The sequence below is a fragment of the Amblyomma maculatum genome, chromosome 4, assembly GCF_055883805.1.
Source record: "Amblyomma maculatum isolate TAMU_Amacu chromosome 4, ASM5588380v1, whole genome shotgun sequence".
Classification (NCBI taxonomy): Eukaryota; Metazoa; Arthropoda; class Arachnida; order Ixodida; family Ixodidae; genus Amblyomma; species Amblyomma maculatum.
Genome location: NC_139347.1, coordinates 133,026,551 through 133,048,172, shown reverse-complemented (window position 1 = coordinate 133,048,172; position 21,622 = coordinate 133,026,551). Strand labels below are relative to the sequence as shown.

At 44.9% G+C, this 21,622-nt stretch overlaps 1 protein-coding gene across 1 annotated transcript in view; it reads left to right on the top strand.

The window, feature by feature from the left end:
• Nucleotides 1-21,622, top strand: part of LOC146192606 (uncharacterized) — a 377,072-nt gene that overhangs the window by 312,463 nt on the left and 42,987 nt on the right. The window contains exon 5 of the mRNA XM_084602502.1: nt 20,673-20,822. Coding sequence (XP_084458628.1) covers nt 20,673-20,822 — 150 coding nt within the window. The remainder of the gene's footprint in view (nt 1-20,672; nt 20,823-21,622) is intronic.

Sequence of the window (21,622 nt, the reverse complement as noted above, 5' to 3'; positions counted from 1 at the left end):
GAGGGAAGAGGTGAACGAAAGAATGAAAAAAAAAGTACGCCAGCGGAGGTTTTGATCTCAACTTACACTGAGACCGCATAGCAGACAGGCGCTCCTGTATTTTGAGTCCATTGCAATACCGCCGCCGCGGCCGCGATGAAAGCGCTTCTCCGATCACCGGCCGAGAGCGCTTTGCTTTGCGCGTTAGGTGATGCTGCTGTGTGTACTATGCTTGACAGCAGCAGCATCCGGCCAGAGAAGAAACGATGCGCGGCTTTGGAATGGTGCAGGTGGTTCGAGAAGCCCAGCCCGGCGGGAAGGCGTGGGAGCATGTACAGTGTGCATGCTTGGGGATCTTCCATACTTGAGCATGCGGGCGTCGCAGTGGCGTAAACTCCTCCTTCATCCATGCCCGGTTCACGGATTTTCAATAAGTATTCAATAAAATGGAAGCGCCTGAAATTCGATTCACGGATGTTCAATACTTATTGAGTAAAACGGAAGTGTCTGAAATGCTTATAAGGACATTCTCCTTCATCCGTGCGCCAATTCTCGGATGTTCAATACGTATCGAGGAAAACAGAACCGTTTGACGTTCTTTTAAGGAGGTTGTCTGCGTAAAATTACGTTTTTTTTCTTTTTTTTTTACAGTGGGGTGCATCGACAAATGCGCACGTCATCTTTCCCCTCCCGCTTCCACCTATGATCGAACAAAAGACGGTCGTTCGACCTTTTATATTTACTTCAAAATATTATATATTGTTGCATGATGACTGATCAATAATATCGAAGAGGAGGAGTTCCGAGCTTCTCTGCTGTTCTGGCCAAATTTGGTTATAGATTACACAAACTATGTTCAAGTTAGCTAGCTGAAAATTATCTGTCTGAATATATACAAGTTTTTATTTGTATTCAGTTAATTTTCGCTATTCGGGTAAGAGTAGATGTTTTTATAAAAATTCTCAAAATCGGCCCAAGAAACGAAATTTTCCTAAATTGCAGGCCTTTGTTTCAGAAAAGGTTCTTGGTAGAGCAGCAATAATTCCACACTACGTTCTCAGCATAGTTATCCGCAAACAGGTAAAGCTTATATTTTTTTGACATTTGAATACAGATACGATCGCGCTAATTTACAGAAAACAGCGAACATTGAAAATTTCTTAGGAAAATAAAAAAAAACTGTTTTAACACTGTTTAAAATTTTTCCGCCTATTCTACACTACCTCAGCTTTCAAAATTATTAAAAACACCGTGCATAATTTTGTTGCGCTAGTAATTATGGCCACTTTGATAAGGCCTTTGTCCAATTATAGCGCACCGCGCAGATCTGAAGTTCTCCCGAATTTGTGAATCGTTCAAGGTTTTTAAATTTTGGCATATTATCGTAACAGGGAGAAATACATTTATAAAAGAGGATTAAAGATATATGCATTGAGAAACAGCCAAGGAGCCAGGCAATGAGGGCCCCCAGTTCGACGCACTTCTTTTTCTTAATCTTCCACAAACGAGCGCGCCACTTCGTCCTCATCATTCTCCAGCTATAAAAGTATTTCTTCAGTTATTGTTTGTCTCGACTTCGCAAATTGACGGTGACAGACACAGCAATGAATGATTCAGAATCAGTTTTGTACGCGTCGAATTCCTGATGCGCTGTGGCATCAGGCACCACACAGACGTTTTTCGCAATCACCTTCACCTTAACGCGAATTACAGAAGGAGACGATAACGTTCAATAAGCAAGCAACGTATTCCAAATCATTTCAGTAGAATTGAAAAATTGTGAAGGGCATGGAAAACTGCCTCAGTAAAACACAGTGTTTCTGGGCTGCATCCGTTTTCTTCGAATGACTCGACAGCGCACATTATTTTCATTCCTGTACAGTGTCTTCCATGCAGTCCTGGCTAGCGTGAACGCGCGGCAAAAGGCCCACTTCAGGCCGTCTGGATGCCGTCATCTGAGAGAGGCACGAGCATCCGGTTACCAATTGTTTTTTTTTTCCTTTTTTTTTAGCATTCCATACCTTGCTTTGCCACTGCAGCACCAGTTATGCTTTCCACCGATCGCATCTGGCGCAGCAGTTTTTTATGCGGCAGAGGCTGTCGCCCGCGCTGGTGAAGCGGGCTTCCCGACAGTGGTCGCATCTCATTAACTTCACCCCGTGTTATTGGCGTCCTGTTGCGGTGCGAAAAACAGGTGGATAGAATAGTGAAGCTCTAGTGCCGATGCGTTGAGCTGCTACAAGGAAGTATTTTTTATTAGTCTTGGGTAGCTTCACCATAATATATGTATCGAAGTCTGTCGGTCTGAAGACGCAAAAACGAGCTCTCACTGCTCCGCCTCTTAAAACGAACGTCTAGGGTGAGCGCACCCCCGCGCTCATGGCCGCTCCGGTCATCTCAACATCTCAACATTACTGTCCTCATTTCCGTCGACATCTTTTCCCTACTGTTGGACATATCTTTAGAACCTGAAATCCAATCCTGCTTGCATTTTATTCGCTTAGTGGCCAAGAAGTCAGACCTACAGCAATTGCAAATTCCTGTTTAAGGGTCTTATTGGACTGGTCGTAACTACTAGTGCATCAATATTGTGCAATGTGTTTTTATTGACATTGCAAATTGATGTAGAGAAGAATACGTGAACAAAGTTTAAAAAGATATCATAAACGGTTTTTCTTATCCTCCTCAGAAATTTTCATTGTAATAATGGTGAAGGCGATTGCGAAAAACGTCTGTGGGCTGCCCTATGCCACAGCGCATCAGGAACTCTACGCATACAAAGCTGACTCCGATTCATTCAGTGCTGTGTCTGTCACAGCTAGTTTGCAACGTCGAGACAAAAAATGACAGAGGATGATGAGGACGAAGTGGCGCGCTCGTTTGTGGAAGAATAAAAAAAAAGAAGTGCGTCGAAGTCATTGCCTGGCTCCTTGGCTGAATACAAGTACCTTCGCACTTGTATTCAGAACTCGAGCGTAACCACGGAGCCATCACGCCTTATACGCTTCAGATTCGGATATCAATTTTGTGGACATTTTGCGGAATCCTTGTGGATTGTGGGCGAATGTTCTACTTATCATGGGTCCCGAAAGCGATAGCGCGCATGCATAGGCGGAATTTCTCGCCGTTCTTCCTAAGGCTCAATAGGCCTCACTCTGGATGCGACGGACCAACTGAGCATAGGCATTAAAAACAGTTGAGCAGAGGCAATTTACGAGACTTTTGTGGCCACAGGCCGACAAAAACGACCTTCCTTTTGAGACGTGTGTTAGCGAGGTAAGCACACCTGCGAGAAAAAGTGGAGAGGCCACGCGCTTTGAAAAGTCTGCACGTCCGCCTTTTCTGACGGTGAAGCGGTTATTTCTGTTTAAGGTACTCTCCTAAATGTACTTGCCATCTTGCCCCAAAAAATTTTGTCTGGCGCATTGTTTTGTATAAAAAAAAAGGCAATCGTAGCGGTTTGCTCGAAGCTGTACGTGTTGGTTCAATGCTGGGAACTAAAGCTGGAACGTGAAACCGAAGGAGGTTCTTGCCTCTATCAGCCTCTCTCGCCTCCCTGCTGTTCACCGGTAGTCTGGGCAGAGCGTGCGCAAGCTAACAGCGCATGTGAGATGCGCCAGCACAGTCGGTGGGAAACAGGCGGAGGAAGAGGGTGGATGTTTACTCTGCGGGCGCGTTGAGGCCAAATTACAGGCGCCGAGGAGCGCGTTTCATCGTACTGGGCGCGCCGCTTTCGAGCTCGCACGATGTCGACAATCGCCGAACCTTTCGCTTTCGCCGTAGTCCCTTTATGTTCTCTCTCCGAGTGCGTTTTTTTTTCGTTTTTTTTTTGTCTAGATATATAATCTCGCTATTACTGCCTGTAATATATAGATATTGATGCTTATTCGCTTATTTAGTCGAGTTTGCATTTTTCCTCCTTTTCGAGTTTCAGGGTTTGAACTGTTGACATATTACTTTTATGGATTCCGTTACGCGTGTTTTTACGTTGCGTTTCTTCGTGACAGCAAATAAATGCATATTGTAGAGCCCGAAGAAGAAGCGCGATCGCTTTGACAAAGACGGCGACGCTGCTGCCGTGACTCGCACGCGTGCGCTGTTCCGCTGCTGTTGTGCTGCACTGTGCAGTTGCCCCGACTTCGAACCATTCTTTGCTGTGTCTGTCACAGCTAGTTTGCAATGTCGAGACAAAACGTTACTGGATGATGATGAGAATGATGAAGACGAAGTGGCGCGCTCGTTTGCGTAAGATTAAGAAAAAAGTGCGTCGAACGGGGGGCCCTCATTGCCTAGCTCCTTGGCTGTCTCTCATTGTATATATCTTAATTCCTCTTTTGTAAATATATTTTTCCCTGTTACAATAATATTGTCACTTCTCGGTAGAACGCCAAGGAGGGCCTAGCGTTAGATGGTTTGGATGGTCGACCAGAGCGTGTCTTGCGTTCAAGCTTCTTTCTCTTCCAGGCTCGCCCTTGTCGTCTCATATGTCATCTTTTGCTTCGCCTTCTATGTGTTATTTGCCCCCTCCTCAGGAAGCATCGTCTCGATGAGGTCGTGGGCGATTCACAAATGCCGTAGAATCTTCAGATCTGCGTGGCGCGCTACGCCTTGCACCAGGGCCTTATTGAAGTGGCCGTAATTACTTGCCCAACAAAATTATGTAAGGTGTTTTAATGATTTCGAAAGCTGGGGTATACTGGAGAATACGTAGTAGAAGTTTAAACAATGTTTAAACTATCTTTACTTTCCTAAGAAATGTTCAATGTTCGCTGTTTTCTTTAAATTAGCGCGATCGTATCTGTGTATTGAAAAGTTATATAAATATAAGCTTTAGCTGTTTAATACATAACTATGCTGAGAACATAGTGTGTATTTTTTGCTGCTCTGCCATAAACCTTTTTTGAAATAATTAGGTCTGCAAAGTAGAAAAATTTCGTTTCTTCGGCCGATTTTGTGAAAATTTATAAAAACGTCTACACTACCTTGAAAAGAGAAAAATAGCTGAATACAAATAAAAACATGCATATATTTAGTCCGATAATTTTCAATTAACTGTAACATATTTTGCGTAATTCAATACCAAAGTTGTCCAAAAGAGCAGAGAAGATAAGCGCGAAACTCCGCCTCTTCATTATTAATTTCGTGTGGCCGGAAAAATGTTTTGGCAGCAAAAGCAATTGCAGATCTCTTCTTTCCATTTAACTGACAATGTTATATAAAGTTTGGAAATTAATATAAAAGGTCGACCGACAATCTTTTTTTTTCTTACGTGGAAGAGAGAGGGAGAGAGAAAACTTTCAATGAGCATAATAATCAGTAAAAATTCCCAGGAGCTGGGTGGTCGGTGCCCCTAGTCCAGGGCTCCGCCTAGCGCGGTTAGAATGATCGGACTATAAACTAATAGGCGGAACAAACTAATTTGTTATTTATTGCCGATATATATGTTGCGCGCCATATAAATGTACCGGGGCTTGTCATGCTCGCAGTCTGCGCGAAAAACTGCCATTTTTTTCTTTTTTTTACCACCGTGTGAATGCCCAAAACTAAAATGGCAAACTCGGGTCTTCCGGCTTTTAATTTTCCAGGGATTGCGTCTAGAAAGTACACACATCGTATTCGTTCCTTTCCCCAGGTAAACAGACGATGCTGCGCGTAGTTCCTTATGGATAATGCAAAAGCACTAGGACAAAAAACGGCTGAGAAAACGGTCATTTGTTCGATCAACTTGCGGCAACGTTTTCTTTCTCGGCAATAAAAAAGCTACCTTCTAATCATAATTTAATGTCACATAATCGTGCTATGACAACATGGTTTCGTTTTGTATGCGCGTTCTAACAACTGGATTAGTACTAGAGGTTAAGTAGATCTAGGGATGTAATCGGCGTCCACTACAAGCATATTGGGTCGGGAGTGCTAGCCGGCTTCCTGGCCAACATGGCACGCGGCCGACCGTGGGCTGCCAAATGCCCGAGCAACCGTTGCCAAACAGGTCGGCATTCAGTTGGGGTTACAAGCTCGGGCCATGGTTGCTGGCCGACTTCTGCCCAACCTAGTACATGGCCGACCATGGGCCGCCCAATGGCCGAGCTACCATGGCCAAATTGGTCGGCGTTCAGTCGGGTGCTCGAGCTTGGGCCTTGCTTGATGGCCGACTTCCGCCCTACCTGGCACATGGCCAACCATGGGCCGTCATTCGACCGAGCTCCGAATGCCGGCAGGTCGGCTGCCGACCAGCTGCCGATGACCGGCCATAGGTCGGCAGTCGGCCAATGCTGCTTGGGAGCAGGCCACGGTCTCTGTACCGCCGGCCTACCTTTCCACCTTCTCATTAAATTGCGCTCTCTCTCTCTGATCCTTGTCTCAGACGAAACTACGAGGGTCCTCTGTGGCCACATCTTGCTTTACGAATGATTAAAAATGTTTTTCTCCAGACCAACTTTTGATTCTTGGAGGAAAATTCAAACACCGCTTACGTCAGCAAAAACGTTTTATCGATAAAACTACTTCGTTGAAAGGTCTTTCGCACAATCCCCTGAACACCCATCTTTTAAAAAGAGCAATTGGCGGAAATCGCGTCTAAGGCCTGGAACGCTTCTCATGCAACGACCCAAAAGTGTTGTCATGCTTATTGTTGGGAAAGAACAAGCCCGTTGTTGAAATATCCTACACGCGTTTTTAATCGGCAGACAGTAGGCCTAATGCCGCGCAAGAAGCATCATGGCCCGTTTTCTCACGCACTTTCAACACATGCATTTCATCTGCCGCATGGGCAAAACGTTTGCATTTCGTCCAAGCTGAGCTCTTTTCACTTGCGAGGCATCAAGTAGTCTCGTGAAAAGACATGCTTTCACTTCATCTGCCGTTTGAGTTGTGCAAACGCGGCCCATTTAAAACATGCAAAAAATGCTACTGGTGTGTTGCACATGAGCCAGCCTATTAACAAGGGATGTTCCTGGAAAGTGACTGATGACATGTTTGAAAATGTGATGAAATTTAAAGCCAATGCTGAGCTCCTGGCTGTGGTGCTAGCCCTCAAGGTAGCCAAGGACCAAGTGTGCCAAATCCCCCACCACGAGCTGAAGACCACTCACGGCGGCTCACGCTGGCGAATTATTAGTTTGAGGCTCCTCCTTTATACACAAGAAGCAGCGCAGGACCGGAAATTTCATCTTTGCTCATTATCAAGCTGGCTTTTCTTTTTTTTTACAGCGCCGATTAAATGGTATGTTTGCCGGCTGAGTGACGTCGGGATGATGTATTAAGTGAACATACTATTTGTACGCTCAAGGTCACGTGATATATACGGCGCTGAAGCTGAACTGCCACGTGGACGTTTGAGTTAGAATTCACACTTTCAAATAGAACAGTAAACAGATGAAAAAGACAGAAGGACACAAGGGACGAAAGCTGACTACTCACAGAATGCTCCAGTCTGGACAGATATGAGCGAGGAAAGGTTACACTGTTTCTGAATAGAGCTTAGATATCGTCACATACGCCAGACAAAAGGCGAAAATTAAAAGGCAAATAAAGAATGATCATGATAAAAGTATCAAACAAAATGTAAAAATAAGTAAAGTAAATAAAAAATTTATGCATAATTGTACAATAACATCCTGCAGTCATGGTAAGCACTCAGCACCTGCTTTGAAGATAGGTGCTGGAGCTTCTTATATTGATGTGTTTCTTTTTTGTTTTCGACTTTGTCATCTTAGAGTCTCCAATACTTGTAGTTTCGACTGTTATTATCAGTCCGCTGCAAACTTCATTAATAGAATGCACACTCAAGCATTTCACCCAGCGTATAGATTCGCAACTATGTATTTTTTAAGGAATCCTTCAACTTAAAACGTGTCGTCTTGGAGGCTATCAGCGCATATGATATAACTGCATGCTTTTCACTATTTTCTTTTAATAAATATTGGTGGGCATGCGCACGCCTGTGCTCATTTAAACTTGTAGTGGTGCGTCTTACGCATGCAGAGCACCTTCACACGACTTTGCACCTTTTTACTCTATAGCAACCCCCAGAGCAACCTTCCCATTTATGTGTCCCGGCTCAAAAGGGTGCAAGAAGGGTGTTAAAGGGACGTGAAATGATGGCTACCCTTTACCATTTTGTGTAGGCTAGTGAATTCATTGTGGCCGTATTCTTACTAGTGCTGCTTACGATGGTGCATCATTTTTGTCATGCTAGCGTGTCCCCGAATGCCGGCGCCGTCACAGACAGAGCAAATTAGACGTCCCACGCCGTACAAGAGGCTCATTTCTGTTTACAGAACTCGCGCTGTGAGCGTGTCGCTGTATACACGGTATTCGCTTCAGTGCTGCTAATTTTGATAAGCCCTGTGCCATGCGATTCGGTGTTTGATATCCCCAGAGCGAAACAACAGAGTTCATGCCACACGTGTTATGGCTACTGCGGCAAGCATTGCCAGATTGTTGCCTATACTGCAGAATGTCGAAGAGCACTCAGAATAATTTGCGTATTCAACTCTGGATTGTGCCTCACCACGCAATAGCTCATCAACAGGTGCACACTGAGGGCCGAGGTGTAAGCTGTGTTCATATAGAAGCCAGAGGCGACGGACTTCGAGCCCTGAACTGATGAGAGAGCACGTTAAGCTGCTCTGCTATCGGTGGTTGCTAAATGTAAAATGTTTCTTGTCCAAACTCGTGGCGATGATGGCGGAAGCACCCAACCGTGATCGAGAGCGTCAGTGGGGCGGCAAAGAGCAGGATCTGTGCGTTCGTTGACACGGCGGCGGGATATGCCAGCGGAGCGCAACCGCTTGCCGCTCGATCGCTCCGATGGGTGGCAGACAGGGTTCTCTGCTCTTTGACGTGCCTGTGCCATCCGGCCATTTGGTAGCTCCTGCAGGCGAGAGTCTTTTCGCGTGTTCACGTATCCTGGTTACTATTTAGACGTGGTGTCGAAAGGGTCCCTACCATTTCAGTGTTGGAGTACTTTTTTTCATCATAAACGCGAGCTATTCTTGAAACTAAAAGCACGACCATTGGGGCTAAATGATTGATAGAACTTCGTCTGTGTGTGCTGCTATTTCTTGTGATATAAGTAGCCACGAGCGAAGAGCAGTTCTGATCTTCAGGGGATGCAAAAGCAGAAAGTAAGACATGCACCTCCAACACAAGCACGCTGCAACCTATCGTACCTCGGTAGTATTTTTTTGAAAGCAATCCAGATATATGGCTACAAGAGAAAGCAATCTTTCACATAAACTTCGTAGTAAAAAAAAATAATTAATCCCTGTCGGGGGTTCAAACCCATGTCCCTTACCTGCTCGGGACAGTCGCTCTATCAACAAAACTAATTTAGAGGGCGATTACATTTTTTCTTTATTGCATAAAAAAACTTCTAAGAAACAGAAACTAAAACAGCTCGTGCCTCAAACCGCTGGGCTGCATATTGCGAGCCTGCTAAAACCCAGTAATTCCCCACCATCACAAATGTCAAAATCGTATCCCTTGCTGGCTATGGCAATGCAGTGAGGCTTAGAAGGTATTGGAAATCTACTCCATTCTGGTGGAGGCAGGTCGGTGACTCGGCCTTGCGCATCTGCTGATAGCACTTAGAGAACTGTGAAACCGTGCTAAAGTTGCGCGATGTTAAACGATGAAAATACGTGGGCTGTGCTTGAGTTGTGACATCGGTGCCTTGTATTCATTTTACATTCATAATTTTTGTGACCAGTCTCGTTTGCTTCGTTTAAGACGTTGAGAAAAAGCGACTGTGCCTTAATTTTAATTACCGGTTATTCTGCTTACAGTGTGCTGTTATTAAGCTTAGTGGCTAATTCCAAACGAACCATCCACTGAAACGTTGCTTACAAAATATTTTAGACTGTCCATATACCTTTTATAGACACCTGTAAGTAAGGTATGTGGCATGCTGCGGGGTCTCCCCTCTAGCGATGAAGCCATGAGCGAAGCACGAATGGCGAAAAGCGGAGACTGTGGGGGCGAATCGTACGCGGCGAGGACTGGCATGGTCGGGAGGGGATGCAGTGGCATATTTGGCGATGACGTCTGAGTCAAGATGGGCAGGTTTAAGACGAGCAACGGATATAGTGTCCTACCGGCCGTTGATGCACACTAGAAAGTGCTTAGGAGCACGCTGGAGCGCCTGGAACGGCATCGTATGGTGGCCCGTAAGGGTGGACGTACGGCGTCGTGGCAAACAAAGACCTGAGTGCCCCGCTGAAGGTCGGAGGGAGGTGGACACGACGAGCATACTGGCGCTGGCTAGTGGAATGACAGTGCTCATAGCGCTACGTAGACGGTAAGCGTGATCTGTGACGTCAGCAGGCGTGGGTGGCGAGGGCTCGAAGAATCGCCAGGGACACGGAGAGTAGTGCCAAACGTTAGCTCTGCTGCACAGGTAGAAGAGTCACTGCGAAGTGCGGTGCGGAGACCAAACAGGACGAAGGGTAGGCGCTCAATCCATGGTGAAGGGGAAGCGGACGCCATAAGTGAAGTTTTGAACTGCCGGTGAATTCGCTCAATGACACCGTTGGAAATCGGGTGGTAAGAGGTCGCCTTGATGTGATTGACGCAGAGGAGCCGAGGTAGGTTGTCAAATAATGTGGAGCCTAATTAACGACCGTAATCAGTCGTAAGGGTGGAAGGGACACTGTAGCGGCTTATCCAGAGTTTGATGAGCGCTCTTGTGATTGACTCCGCCGTTATGTCCAGGAGGGGCATCGCTTCAGGCCATTTCGGGAACCTTTCAATGCATGTTAACAGCTAGCGGTGGTTCCTTCAGGGAGGAAGGGGACCGACAATATCGACGTACAGATGGCTGAAGCGGGCGTCCGGGGACGGGAAGATGCCAAGAGGAGTCGCAGTGTGTCGGTGCAAGTTTGCTGAGCTGAGGCACGTGCGCTACTAGCAGCGAACGTCGACGTTGATGCGAGGCCAGATAAAACGAACCGTGAGGAAGCGTTGAGTTGCGTGGATGCCAGGATAGGTCAAAGAATGGAGGGCATGAAAGACGATTCGGCGGTATGCTGGGCGCACGTAGGATCGAAGGCGACAGGTCGACGTATCACAGACGAGAGGAACGGCGCAGTCAGTGAGCAAGACGTCCTCCAACACCAGAGAGGTGTCGCGCGTGCGTAGTCGTTGTAGCTCGGAACAGGCTCGTTAACAGCAGCCATAGCCGTGAAGTCAATAATTGGCTGTCCATTGCCCGTTACATTGGCTTCAGCACGAGAAAGAGCGTCGGCAACTATGTTCGACTTGCCGCTGACGTGACGGATATCGCAGGTAAATTCGGAAATGTAGGCGAGCTGCCTGATTTCGCGAGGAGAGTGGGAGGTACTGCTGGATGCCAGTGCGGACGTCAGAAATTCGTGGTCAGTCAGGATATAAAAGGTGCCTCCCTCAAGGAAATGGCGGAAGTGCTTCAGGGCTGAATATATTGCTAGCAGTTCTCGGCCGAAGGTGCTCAAGCTTCTTGGAAAAGAAGGCGATTGGCTGCGAAACACTAGCGACGAACTTGCAACACCGTGCCGAGAGCAGTGTCCGATGCGTCAACCATGAAGGACGTGGGCGCGTCACATTTGGGATGCGCCAGGAGCGTCGCGCCGGCAATAGCGGCTTTGATACCGATGAATGCGCGGTCAGCGGCATCCGTCCAAGCGACAAGAGCGGTCGGCTTGCTGTGGCCCGCGAGGAGGTCGTGAAGAGGCTGCATTACTGCAGCACAGCGAGAAATGAAGCGCCGACAATAGTTGGCGAGGCCAAGAAATTCGCGCAGTTGCCGGGTTGTGTGGGCCGGGGAAACTGAGTGATGGTGGGGACATGGGCCGGTAACGGGCGGAAGCCATGGGCGTTGACGCCATGGTCGAGAATCCAACTCTGGAACGCCAAACCCGCTCTCCGGTTCATTGACCACAACACCAAAGCGGCTGAGCCTTGCGAGAATTTGATGAAGATGGAGATTGTGGGCCTCTGACGCAGGTCTGAAGTCCAGAATATCATCAAAATAGGCAAAGCAGCACGTCAAACCGCGTAGGACCTGGTCAACAAAGTGCTCAAGTACGCTGAAAAGTACCGCTTAAAAAAAAAGTTGAAAAGTACCGGTGTCCATGATCTTATCTGCTAGCGCAGCGAGGGATTCCAGTGTGTGAGGTGAGACATACTCAGGATCATGCGCACCTGCGATGGTAGGCGCTGAAGGAAGAGTTCCCGCAGGAGTGCGCTGTCGTGTGAAGTAGCGGAGTCTCCAGCCAGGGAGGTCATGCGACGCAACAGCTAGCGCACCAATGGCGTGGTCGAACATGGTCACCTGCGAAGTGACACGGTGTCGGTACCAAATGGTGAGGAACCAAATTTCCGAGTCCGATGACCAGAAGACAGGGACCTTGAGGGTGCAGACCGCAGACTGATTAGGTGGCGCCGTGAGAGGTGACGGAGACGGTACATGAGTGGAGGGATCCGTAGCCATGGCTTACGCGATGGAAGGTAAGCGGGGTTTCGAGCTCCGGGCGGTGGTAGGCCTATCTAAACGGCTGATGCAAGCGCAGGGCAGGAGCAGAGAGCGAAGAGGCGAAGTCCAGAGTCACGAAATTTGTGGAGATGAATCACAGACGCGCCCGTTGTCGGGTCTCCATAAATATATTTGTCAGGACCCGTTGAGCCAGGCGGGAATGGAATAGCGAACCGCCGGCATTCAATCTTGCAGCCACGAATAACAACCTGTGCATGCTTGGCCGGCGTGCCGAGGCTGTCATCTTCTGTGGCTGGACCACGATGGAGTGCTACAGGTCCATGAAGAGTTTACATATTTAGAGCCGTACACATGCTTACACATTGGTCTACATAGCGTAAAACGATAAATTTAAAACAGGGATGAAAGTGCCTTATTACGAATCTAATCCATCTTGAGTAAAATATTTGACCAACAGACCGCATAAATCTGTTTAAATGACGACATCAAAGTTTATAAATGTCTCTAGAGAGTTCACAGACCATTTTTTAGTGTTAGATAGGGACTAATTAAGTCATGCATAGCAGCGTTCAGTACTCGATGCACTGCAAGCGACATGGCGGCCAGTATATGCCACTGCAAGAACCCCGTCGCAGTGCATTCTTGCTTGTAGGCTATACTTAACCTTGTGCACTAAGATGTCGAATCATCGCTATATCGAACTATTCTGCGACCTCCGTCAAATTCGATATATCCAAAATGTATATCGCGTTTCTTTAAAAGAATGCGTTGTTGGGCGAGTCGGCAAGACATATCTCCTCCCCCCCCCCCCCCCAAGGTATACTGCGCACACAAAAAACAAGGACGTGAAGGTACACAAAACAACTTTCACGTCCTTTCTTTTTTTGTGTGCGCTGTATACCTTGGAAGATCGCGTTTCTAATTTCGGGTTCTAAACTGTTCTTCATTGAAGCTGCTAATGCTGAAAAAAAAAAATCATTTATCCAGATACACTTTGTTGTGTTTTGTCTTGGCATGGCAGAGACTACAGCATGCCTTTTATTTCCTTTTGTGGAAGCAGGATTTTTTTCTTCCAGAGTTAAATGTTCAGTTTCATCCCGACATGAGTCATAATTTCGCATCGAACATATTCAAAGATACCGTTAGATCCCGCGAATATTGCTGACTTATTTTTAATCCCTCGTTTACCCTGTGACTAAGAGACCCGACTGCTTTTGACGACAACACGTCAACGAAGCTGAACAGCCGCGACGTGTTTTATTGAAGGTGAAAACACCTTTGCGAAGGGTTATGGGCATTCCCGTTATATAAATATATATATATATATATATATATATATATATATATATATATATATATATATATATATATATATATATATATATATATATATATATATATATATATACGCCAAGTGGTTAAGATAAACTTAGCTCACAAGGGGGGGTCAGGCTCTGTTATACGAACGAAGTTTGTTCTTGTTTTTTCTTTCTCCTTCCTTTTTATTTCAAGTGCTTTGAAATGTCATTAATTTGCAGAGTTCATTTCAAGCCCTCCTTTAATCCTCTTCGAAACTGCTTCTGGTTCTGAATTAGGCTCTAAAGAGCGGGCAATATGGCGTCCTCCAGATAACCCATCTTTTTTATGCCCTTCCGCAATCTTTCCTGAAGGGGGTGTTGTGCCTTATTCATGCCCTTAATCCTACAACCCTTCCACGAAATATTTTCAATCTTAAGTTCGTGTACCGAGTGGGCACAATGGAGTCCCTTGGGCGAAAAGCGTTTGTCAAGTTTTTCTGCAAATATGGGCGAAATTATTCATGGTTCTTTAATTATAGTGTAAAGAGCGCGCCAACCACGCTCTCTGACACAGCGCCCCTTTCAAGCTCGTCCGCAATCCTTCCCAAGAGTATTTCCGATTTATTATTAGAGTATAATGAATGCGCATAATTTAGTTATCTATTTTATGAATACTGCAGTCCTGTTGAGCTATTGCAGGAGTGGGCGTGAGAAGCAGTATGTAAAAAAAAAAAAAAATCTAGAAACAGAGCACGTGCAAAAAGCAGAGAAAGTATGAACAAAACGACCAAACGATAAAAAAGCAAATCTATATATTCAACAGCCGCTGAAAACAAGTCCAAAGGAAGAGAACGAGTATGATCAGGCAAAGAATTTCAGCGTTCGATTACACGCGGAAAGAAGCAGTATTTAAATGGGTCCTTGCGCGCAAAATAATACGTTACGTTTAGCCTGTGCTGATTTCTCATATGAGATGCTATCGCAGGAATTAGGTAACGACTTCAACAGGTGTGACAAGAGGAGTTAATATTGCAGTGCATAAGCTTTAAAGAAGCAGTACTTCGGCGAGCCGAGAGTGATTGCCTAGTGATGAAAGCCCTGTGGAACGTGAAAAGTACATGTTGATCCTGTAGCATATGAAACGAATGACATTCTTCTGGACTGCATCAATTTGGTTAATTTTACGTTTTTTATGCAGGTTCCAGACAGGGAAGCAAATTCAAATAGTGGGCGGATTAGGTATTTATACATTAATAATGTCGTATATTTCCAAGCAGCGGCCGTTATATTGCGAAGCAGGTATTGTATCTTTTTAAGTTCTCTTCAGGTTATAAATATATGTGTTGAGACGATTGCATGCTGGGTGGGAAAAATGACACTGTGGATTGGGGTACTGTTAATTTTGTAAATATACATGAAATGACATGATGTGGTTGAGGCTTCCTTTTCACACTTTCGGCAACCCTGCCCTAAAATATTTCCTATCTTTATTCTTATGTAAAGAGTGGACATAACGGTGCCATTCAGGTGTGCTTCTTTCATGCGATTTCACTACATTTTCCAAAATATATACATTTTTAATTTGTAGTGAAAAGATTGAGAAAACCGGCACCCACTGGTGAGGCACCCCTGCTTTATCACTCTTCAACTTTTCCACACAACTTTTTGGCTTTTAAATGACTGCGTAACGAGAACGTATAACCGCTTCTTCAGGATGATCCACATCACGATCTTCTAGAACCTTTCCCCCAAAAAGCTCAGGTTCTGAACTCTAGTGCGAAAAATCGTCTTAACGGTGTTAGATACGTGAGATGCTCCTCCATGCTTTCTTTCAACCTTTCCTCAAAACAGTTATGGTTGTATATTATAGTGTAAAGAGTGTAGGGTTCCGCGATGCGCGGCTGAGGGGAGCGCGCGCATCGAGACATCATAAATGTATGGTCTTTAGAAAAGCTGTGAGTTGGGTTCAAGGGTAGAGGTTCTACGCTGCGGTGTCAGAAGGCGACGAGACATCGGGGCCGAAGACAGCCAGGGAGGAGAGGCAAAAAATGAGCGTTTATGTACACTTTCTACATAGTGAAGAATGTGCAAGTTTTCCAAGGGACCATACTAAAAGAGTGGACATAATGGCGCCCTCTACGTTCACCGCATTCTGCAGATTTTCCACTGAATTACTTCCGGTTTTCAGTTAGAGCTGAAGAGCTATTCAGACTTGAAAAATAAGTATGGGAATTACGAGCAGCATATAGGTGATTTTTATCTAAGGGCATAGTGATATTTTTTTTTTATAACAGATATATTTTATCTGTAATCAGTATATGCGGCTGAGACGTGGAGGCTATCGAAATTGTTCAACTTAAATGGAGGTCAGTTATTCGTTATTTTTACAATTCATTAATTAGACCTAAAGTTGAATATACAGGCGATTGTTTGGAACCGGTTCATTTAAATAAATATTAGATGCCTGAATGGATATACACAGGAAAGCTGTTGGATTTTTTCATTAAAAGTTCTCCAGACGACTATCCTTTACAAGCAATGTAGCATTATGACATTGCACGTCTTGAGAGCAGAACAAAAAACTCGGGACTGCGGTTACTTTCCATGCTTTTAAATGGAGATTTAGTAGTTAATCATTCATCCTATCTGTCCCGTTCAACGTCTAGGACTACTCGACACCATAATCCGGATTTACCCACATCTTATTTGTACGAGCGGATGTATTCTAGTTTTCGTTTTTTCCCAGTCAAAAAAGACAATTGGCCCCAAATGAAAATTTTCAACTGGAACCATTTGACTTTCTAACGGAAACCAATGGTGTTTTCGGACACTTAACCCTTTGCAGCCAATGGGTGCGACTAAATGCACACATCATTATCATCATCAGCCTGATTATACCCACTGCAGGGCGAAGGCCTCTCCCATATTTCTCCACTTAACCCGGTTCTGTGCTAGCTGCATCCACTTGACCCCTGTGAACTTCTTAATCTCATCCGCCCACCTAACTTTCTGCCGCCCCTGCTACGCTTTGCTTCCCTTGGAATCCAGTTTGTTACCCTCAGCGACCATCGGTTATCCTCTCTTCGCACTACATGTCCTGCCCATGTCCATTTCTTCTTCTTAATTTCCACTAGAATGTCGGTAACTTGAGTTATTTCTCTGACCCACTCTGCACGCTTTCTATCTCTTAATGTTACCCCTACCATTCTTCGTTCCATAGCCCTCTGGGTTGTCCTCAACTTAAGTAGAACTCTCTTGGTTAGCCTCCATGTTTCAGCCCCATAGGTGAGTACAGGCAAGATGCAACTGTTGTATACTTTCCTCTTGAGCGATACCGGTAAGCTGCTAGTCATAATCTGCGACTGCTTGCCAAATGCGCTCCATTCCAATCTTATCTTTCTTGTTATTTCCTTTTCATGGTCCGGATCTGCGGTTACTACCTGTCCTAAGTAGACATATTCGCCTACTACTTCCAGTATTTCGCTACCTAATGTAAACTGCTGTTCCTTCACGAGGCTGTTGAACATTACCTTAGTCTTCTGCATATTGATTTTCAAGCCTACCTTTCTACTTATTCTGTTTAGGTCATCAATCATTATTTGCAGTTCATCCCCCGAGTTGCTTAGCAAGGCAATGTCATCAGCAAATCGCAGATTACTGAGGTATTCTCCATCTACCCTTATCCCTAACTGCTCCCATTCCAAGTCTCTGAATACTTCCTCTAAACAAGCTGTGAATAGTACTGGGGAGATTGTGTCTCCTTGCCTAACACCTTTCTTTATGGCAATTTTGTTACTTTCTTTATGCAGAACTGTGGTTGCTGTGCAGCCACTATATATATCTTCCAGCACTTTCACGTACGGCTCGTCTACCCCCTGATTTCGCAATGCCTGCATCACCGCCGAGGTTTCAACTGAGTTAAATGCTTTTTCGTAATCAATGAATGCTATGTATAAGGGCTGGTTATATTCCGAGCATTTTTCTATCACCTGATTGATGGTATGGATATGATCGATAGTAGAGTACCGTTTCCGAAACCCTGCTTGATCCTTTGCTTGATTGCAGTCTAAGGTTGTCCTGATTCTATTAGCGATTACCTTAGTAAATACCTTATACGTAACAGACAGTAAGCTGATTGGTCTGTAATTTTTGAGGTCCTTAGAGTCCCCTTTTTTGTGAATGAGGATAATGTTTGCATTCTTCCATGGTTCCGGTACCGTCGATGACACCAGGAACTGCGTATACAGGGTGGCCAGTTTTTCTAGCACGATATCCCCCCCGTCCTTCAGCAAATCTGTAGTTATCTGATCCTCTCCAGCTGATTTGCCCCTTTTCATAGTTTCTAGTGCTTTCTTGACCTCGTCCTTCGTCACTGGTGGAACGTCTGACTGTTTTTCCCTACCGCCAATCTCATTACGGTCCTGACTACTTTGGTTACTGTAGAGATCTGTATAGAACTCCTCGGCTACTTTTACTATCTTGTCCATATTAGGGATGACGTTGCCCGCCTTGTCCCTTATCGCATACATCTGGTTTTTGCCTATGCCCAATTTCTTCTTTACCGCTTTAAGGCTTCCCCCGTTCTTTACAGCATGCTCAATTTTCTCCATGTTATACTTCCTTATATCAGCCACCTTGCGCTTATTGATTAGCTTTGATATCTCGGCCAATTCGATCTGGTCTGTTGGATTGGAAGCTTTCATACTCTGGCGTTTCTTAATCAAATCTTTCGTCTCCTTAGACAGCTTACCGGTATCCTCTCTAACTATCCTACCGCCTACTTCTACCGCGCACTCAGTAATGATATCTCTGAAATTATTGTTCCTTGCCTCTAGGGTAATGTCGCCATCCTCAGTTAGAGCTGAATACCTCTTCTGTAGCGAGATCCTGAACTCTTCTGCCCTTCCCCTCACCGCTAATTCGTTGATGGGTTTCTTTCTTAGTAATCTGCGGCGTTCCTTCTTCAGATCTAGGCTAATTCGGGACCTCACCATCCTGTGGTCACACCATCGCACTTTCCCGATTACCTCTACATCCTGCACAATGGCGGGGGTTGAACACATTATGAAGTCGATTTCATTTTTAGTCTCTCCGTTAGGACTTTTCCATGTCCATTTCCGGTTCTTCCGTTTGCTGAAGAAGGTATTCATGATTCGTAAGTTATTGCGCTCTGCAAACTTAACTAGTAACTCCCCCCTGCTATTCCTAGAACCAATGCCATAGTCACCTACTGCCTTGTCTCCTGCCTGTTTTTTCCCTGCCTTGGCATTGAAGTCGCCCATTAGTACAGTATACTGCGTTTTGACTTTTCGCATTGCCGATTCTACATCTTCATAGAAGCTTTCAACTGCCTGGTCATCATAACTACATGTAGGTGCATAGGCCTGTACAACCTTCAGTTTATACCGCTTATTAAGCCTAATTACGATGTCTGCAACCCTCTCATTAATACTATCGAATTCATCTATATTACCCGCTATATACTTGCACACAATGAGATCCAATGGGTCACACCAATTGCGTTCAATGGGTCTAGCAAGATGTTCCAATTGGATCCAATGGGTCACACCCATTGCATACAATGGGTTCAATGGGACATACCAAATAGGACAAAAACAAGACTGACTGATAATTTGCATGTTTACTAGGCATGCCAAGACTGATAATTACACGCTCGATGGGAATCAGTGAGTACATACAAGTATACATTTGACACAAAAACACAATATACAGTCGCACAGTAACATATAACAGCAGATCATTTCATACACCCAACAAACAAAGGGGTCCCAGATGGAACGTGGATTTCAACTGGAACGCGTTGTGTCCATTTGGTACCGATTGAGATTCCAATTGGTTCCAACGGCCGGTTTAGGGTACTTGGTTCTTCAAAACATAGAAGACTGGAATAATTCATTGTTGCCTGATTCTATTTATTTGTATAATTCTTATATTTTACCACCATCTTGGACCTGACAAGGTACGTGGTATGGGATAAATAAATAAATAAATAAATAAATAAATAAATAAATAAATAAATAAATAAATAAATAAATAAATAAATAAATAAATAAAAAGAGCAGCGAGCTTTGGATTGCAATGATAGCTTTAATAGACAGGAAGTGACGTCAACAAACGCGAGCTAGCGATTTCTAGCAGACATCAAGAAGAAACGGGCATTAGCAAGGGAATGTAATGCGAAGACATTATACCGACGGCCGCTGTATAGGTAACAGAGTGGTTTCGAGGGGAAGGGAAGCGCAGCAGGGGGCGGCAGAAAGTAAAGCAGGTGTATGAGGTTAGGAATTCTGGGATACACTAATTAAGATGGTGGCAGCTGGCATTGAACAGAATGAATGGCAGAGATATGAGAGAAGCCTTTCTCATATTCTATGCGTGTAGTCAGGCTGCTGCGTCTGGTCTAATTTCAGGTTCCAGTTGTCAATCCGGATTAAGCTTTCTTGCTCCCGCTATCAAAAAATGTGTCTCAAACGGTGGTTTCGATTCATCACCCGAGTTCTCATTGCACCGCTGCGGTGCTGAAGATTGCAGCAACCGCCAGGCATAATTTTCCTCGCAATAGAAAGTGGTTCGCTATTAATGCGCTTGTTATCTAAATAAAACGGTAAACTTCACATCAGGTTCTGTACAAGCTCAAGGATTGCAATGTCTCTGTGATCAAAAACCTTTGTTTATTGCTCAGCAGAGTAGTACACACGTAGCTTACCACTGCTATTTTTTTTTTTTTTTTTAAGCTGTATTGCATCTTACGATAGGCAACCTTCATCGTCGCAGATTCTGTGGAACTCCTGATAGTCGGCTTGAATAAGACATAAGATTATGCGCACATAGTCAGACCAGCCTGCCTATTTTTGCCTTGCACTGCTCGCAACTGCTTCGTTTTTGTTTCCTCCCCTTTCCAGCGTTTTTCGAGCCGACGGACGTGCGCAAGGCGGTGAAGCCGTTTTTTTCTGATGCGTGGCGACACCTATCAGCTGTGTCGCCAAACATCGCCGAGCTGCGCGCTATGCACGCCGCCCTGCAGAGAGCGCTCGGAGCGAGCGAGCCCACAGGTGAGCATCTCTCTGCCTGCGCTACACCTGCGCGAAACATGTGCGTGCCATGCTTCCTTTCTTGCAAACGGCTGCCCACGCTCAACCGCTGATGCTATATTGTTAGAGCTTGTGTTTTAGGTGTTACAGAGACAGACAGAAAGACATACAGACAGAGAGAGAGAGAGAGGAAGAGAGAGGACTTCATTTAAAACAATGTCATTGCCGGCAAGTATTTTGTCACTAAATATGGGTATTTACATAGTGACAAAAAAAAATAATACCCGTATGAAGAAAATATAATAAAACTGGCTTGTTTACACTCAGGACCATATGGTACAGTCATGAACAAAAGTGGTATACAGCACTCCGGCGGTGGCGAAGCTCGAGAAAACTGCATCCCAACTTTATCTGGCAAGAGCTATCTAAACTCGAGACGATAGTGGCGGTGCCCCAGTTTATCCACATGCATGTGCCGATGTCGCTGACCCTTACGCTGTAGCTAGATACCATTTTGATGCAGTTTTCCTGAACCCTGTCACTAGCTGAGTGTTGTATACCACTTTTGCTCACGACGGTACATTAAAAGAGTGTAGTTGAGTTGTTACAATGTAAAACAAATTGAATAAAAATAGACTGGAATGTTATAAAACCAGCTTTTCTAATCATACAATATTTCAGGTAAGAAGTTGTAAAAAAAAAAAAAAAAAAAAAAAACGTTCGTTATCAACAATTTGCTCGGTTTAAGTGGGGGAGATGGATAATTCGCTTCGACATACCTAAGAAAAGAAATAAATGAAGCGAAAAGTGTTCTGCAAATG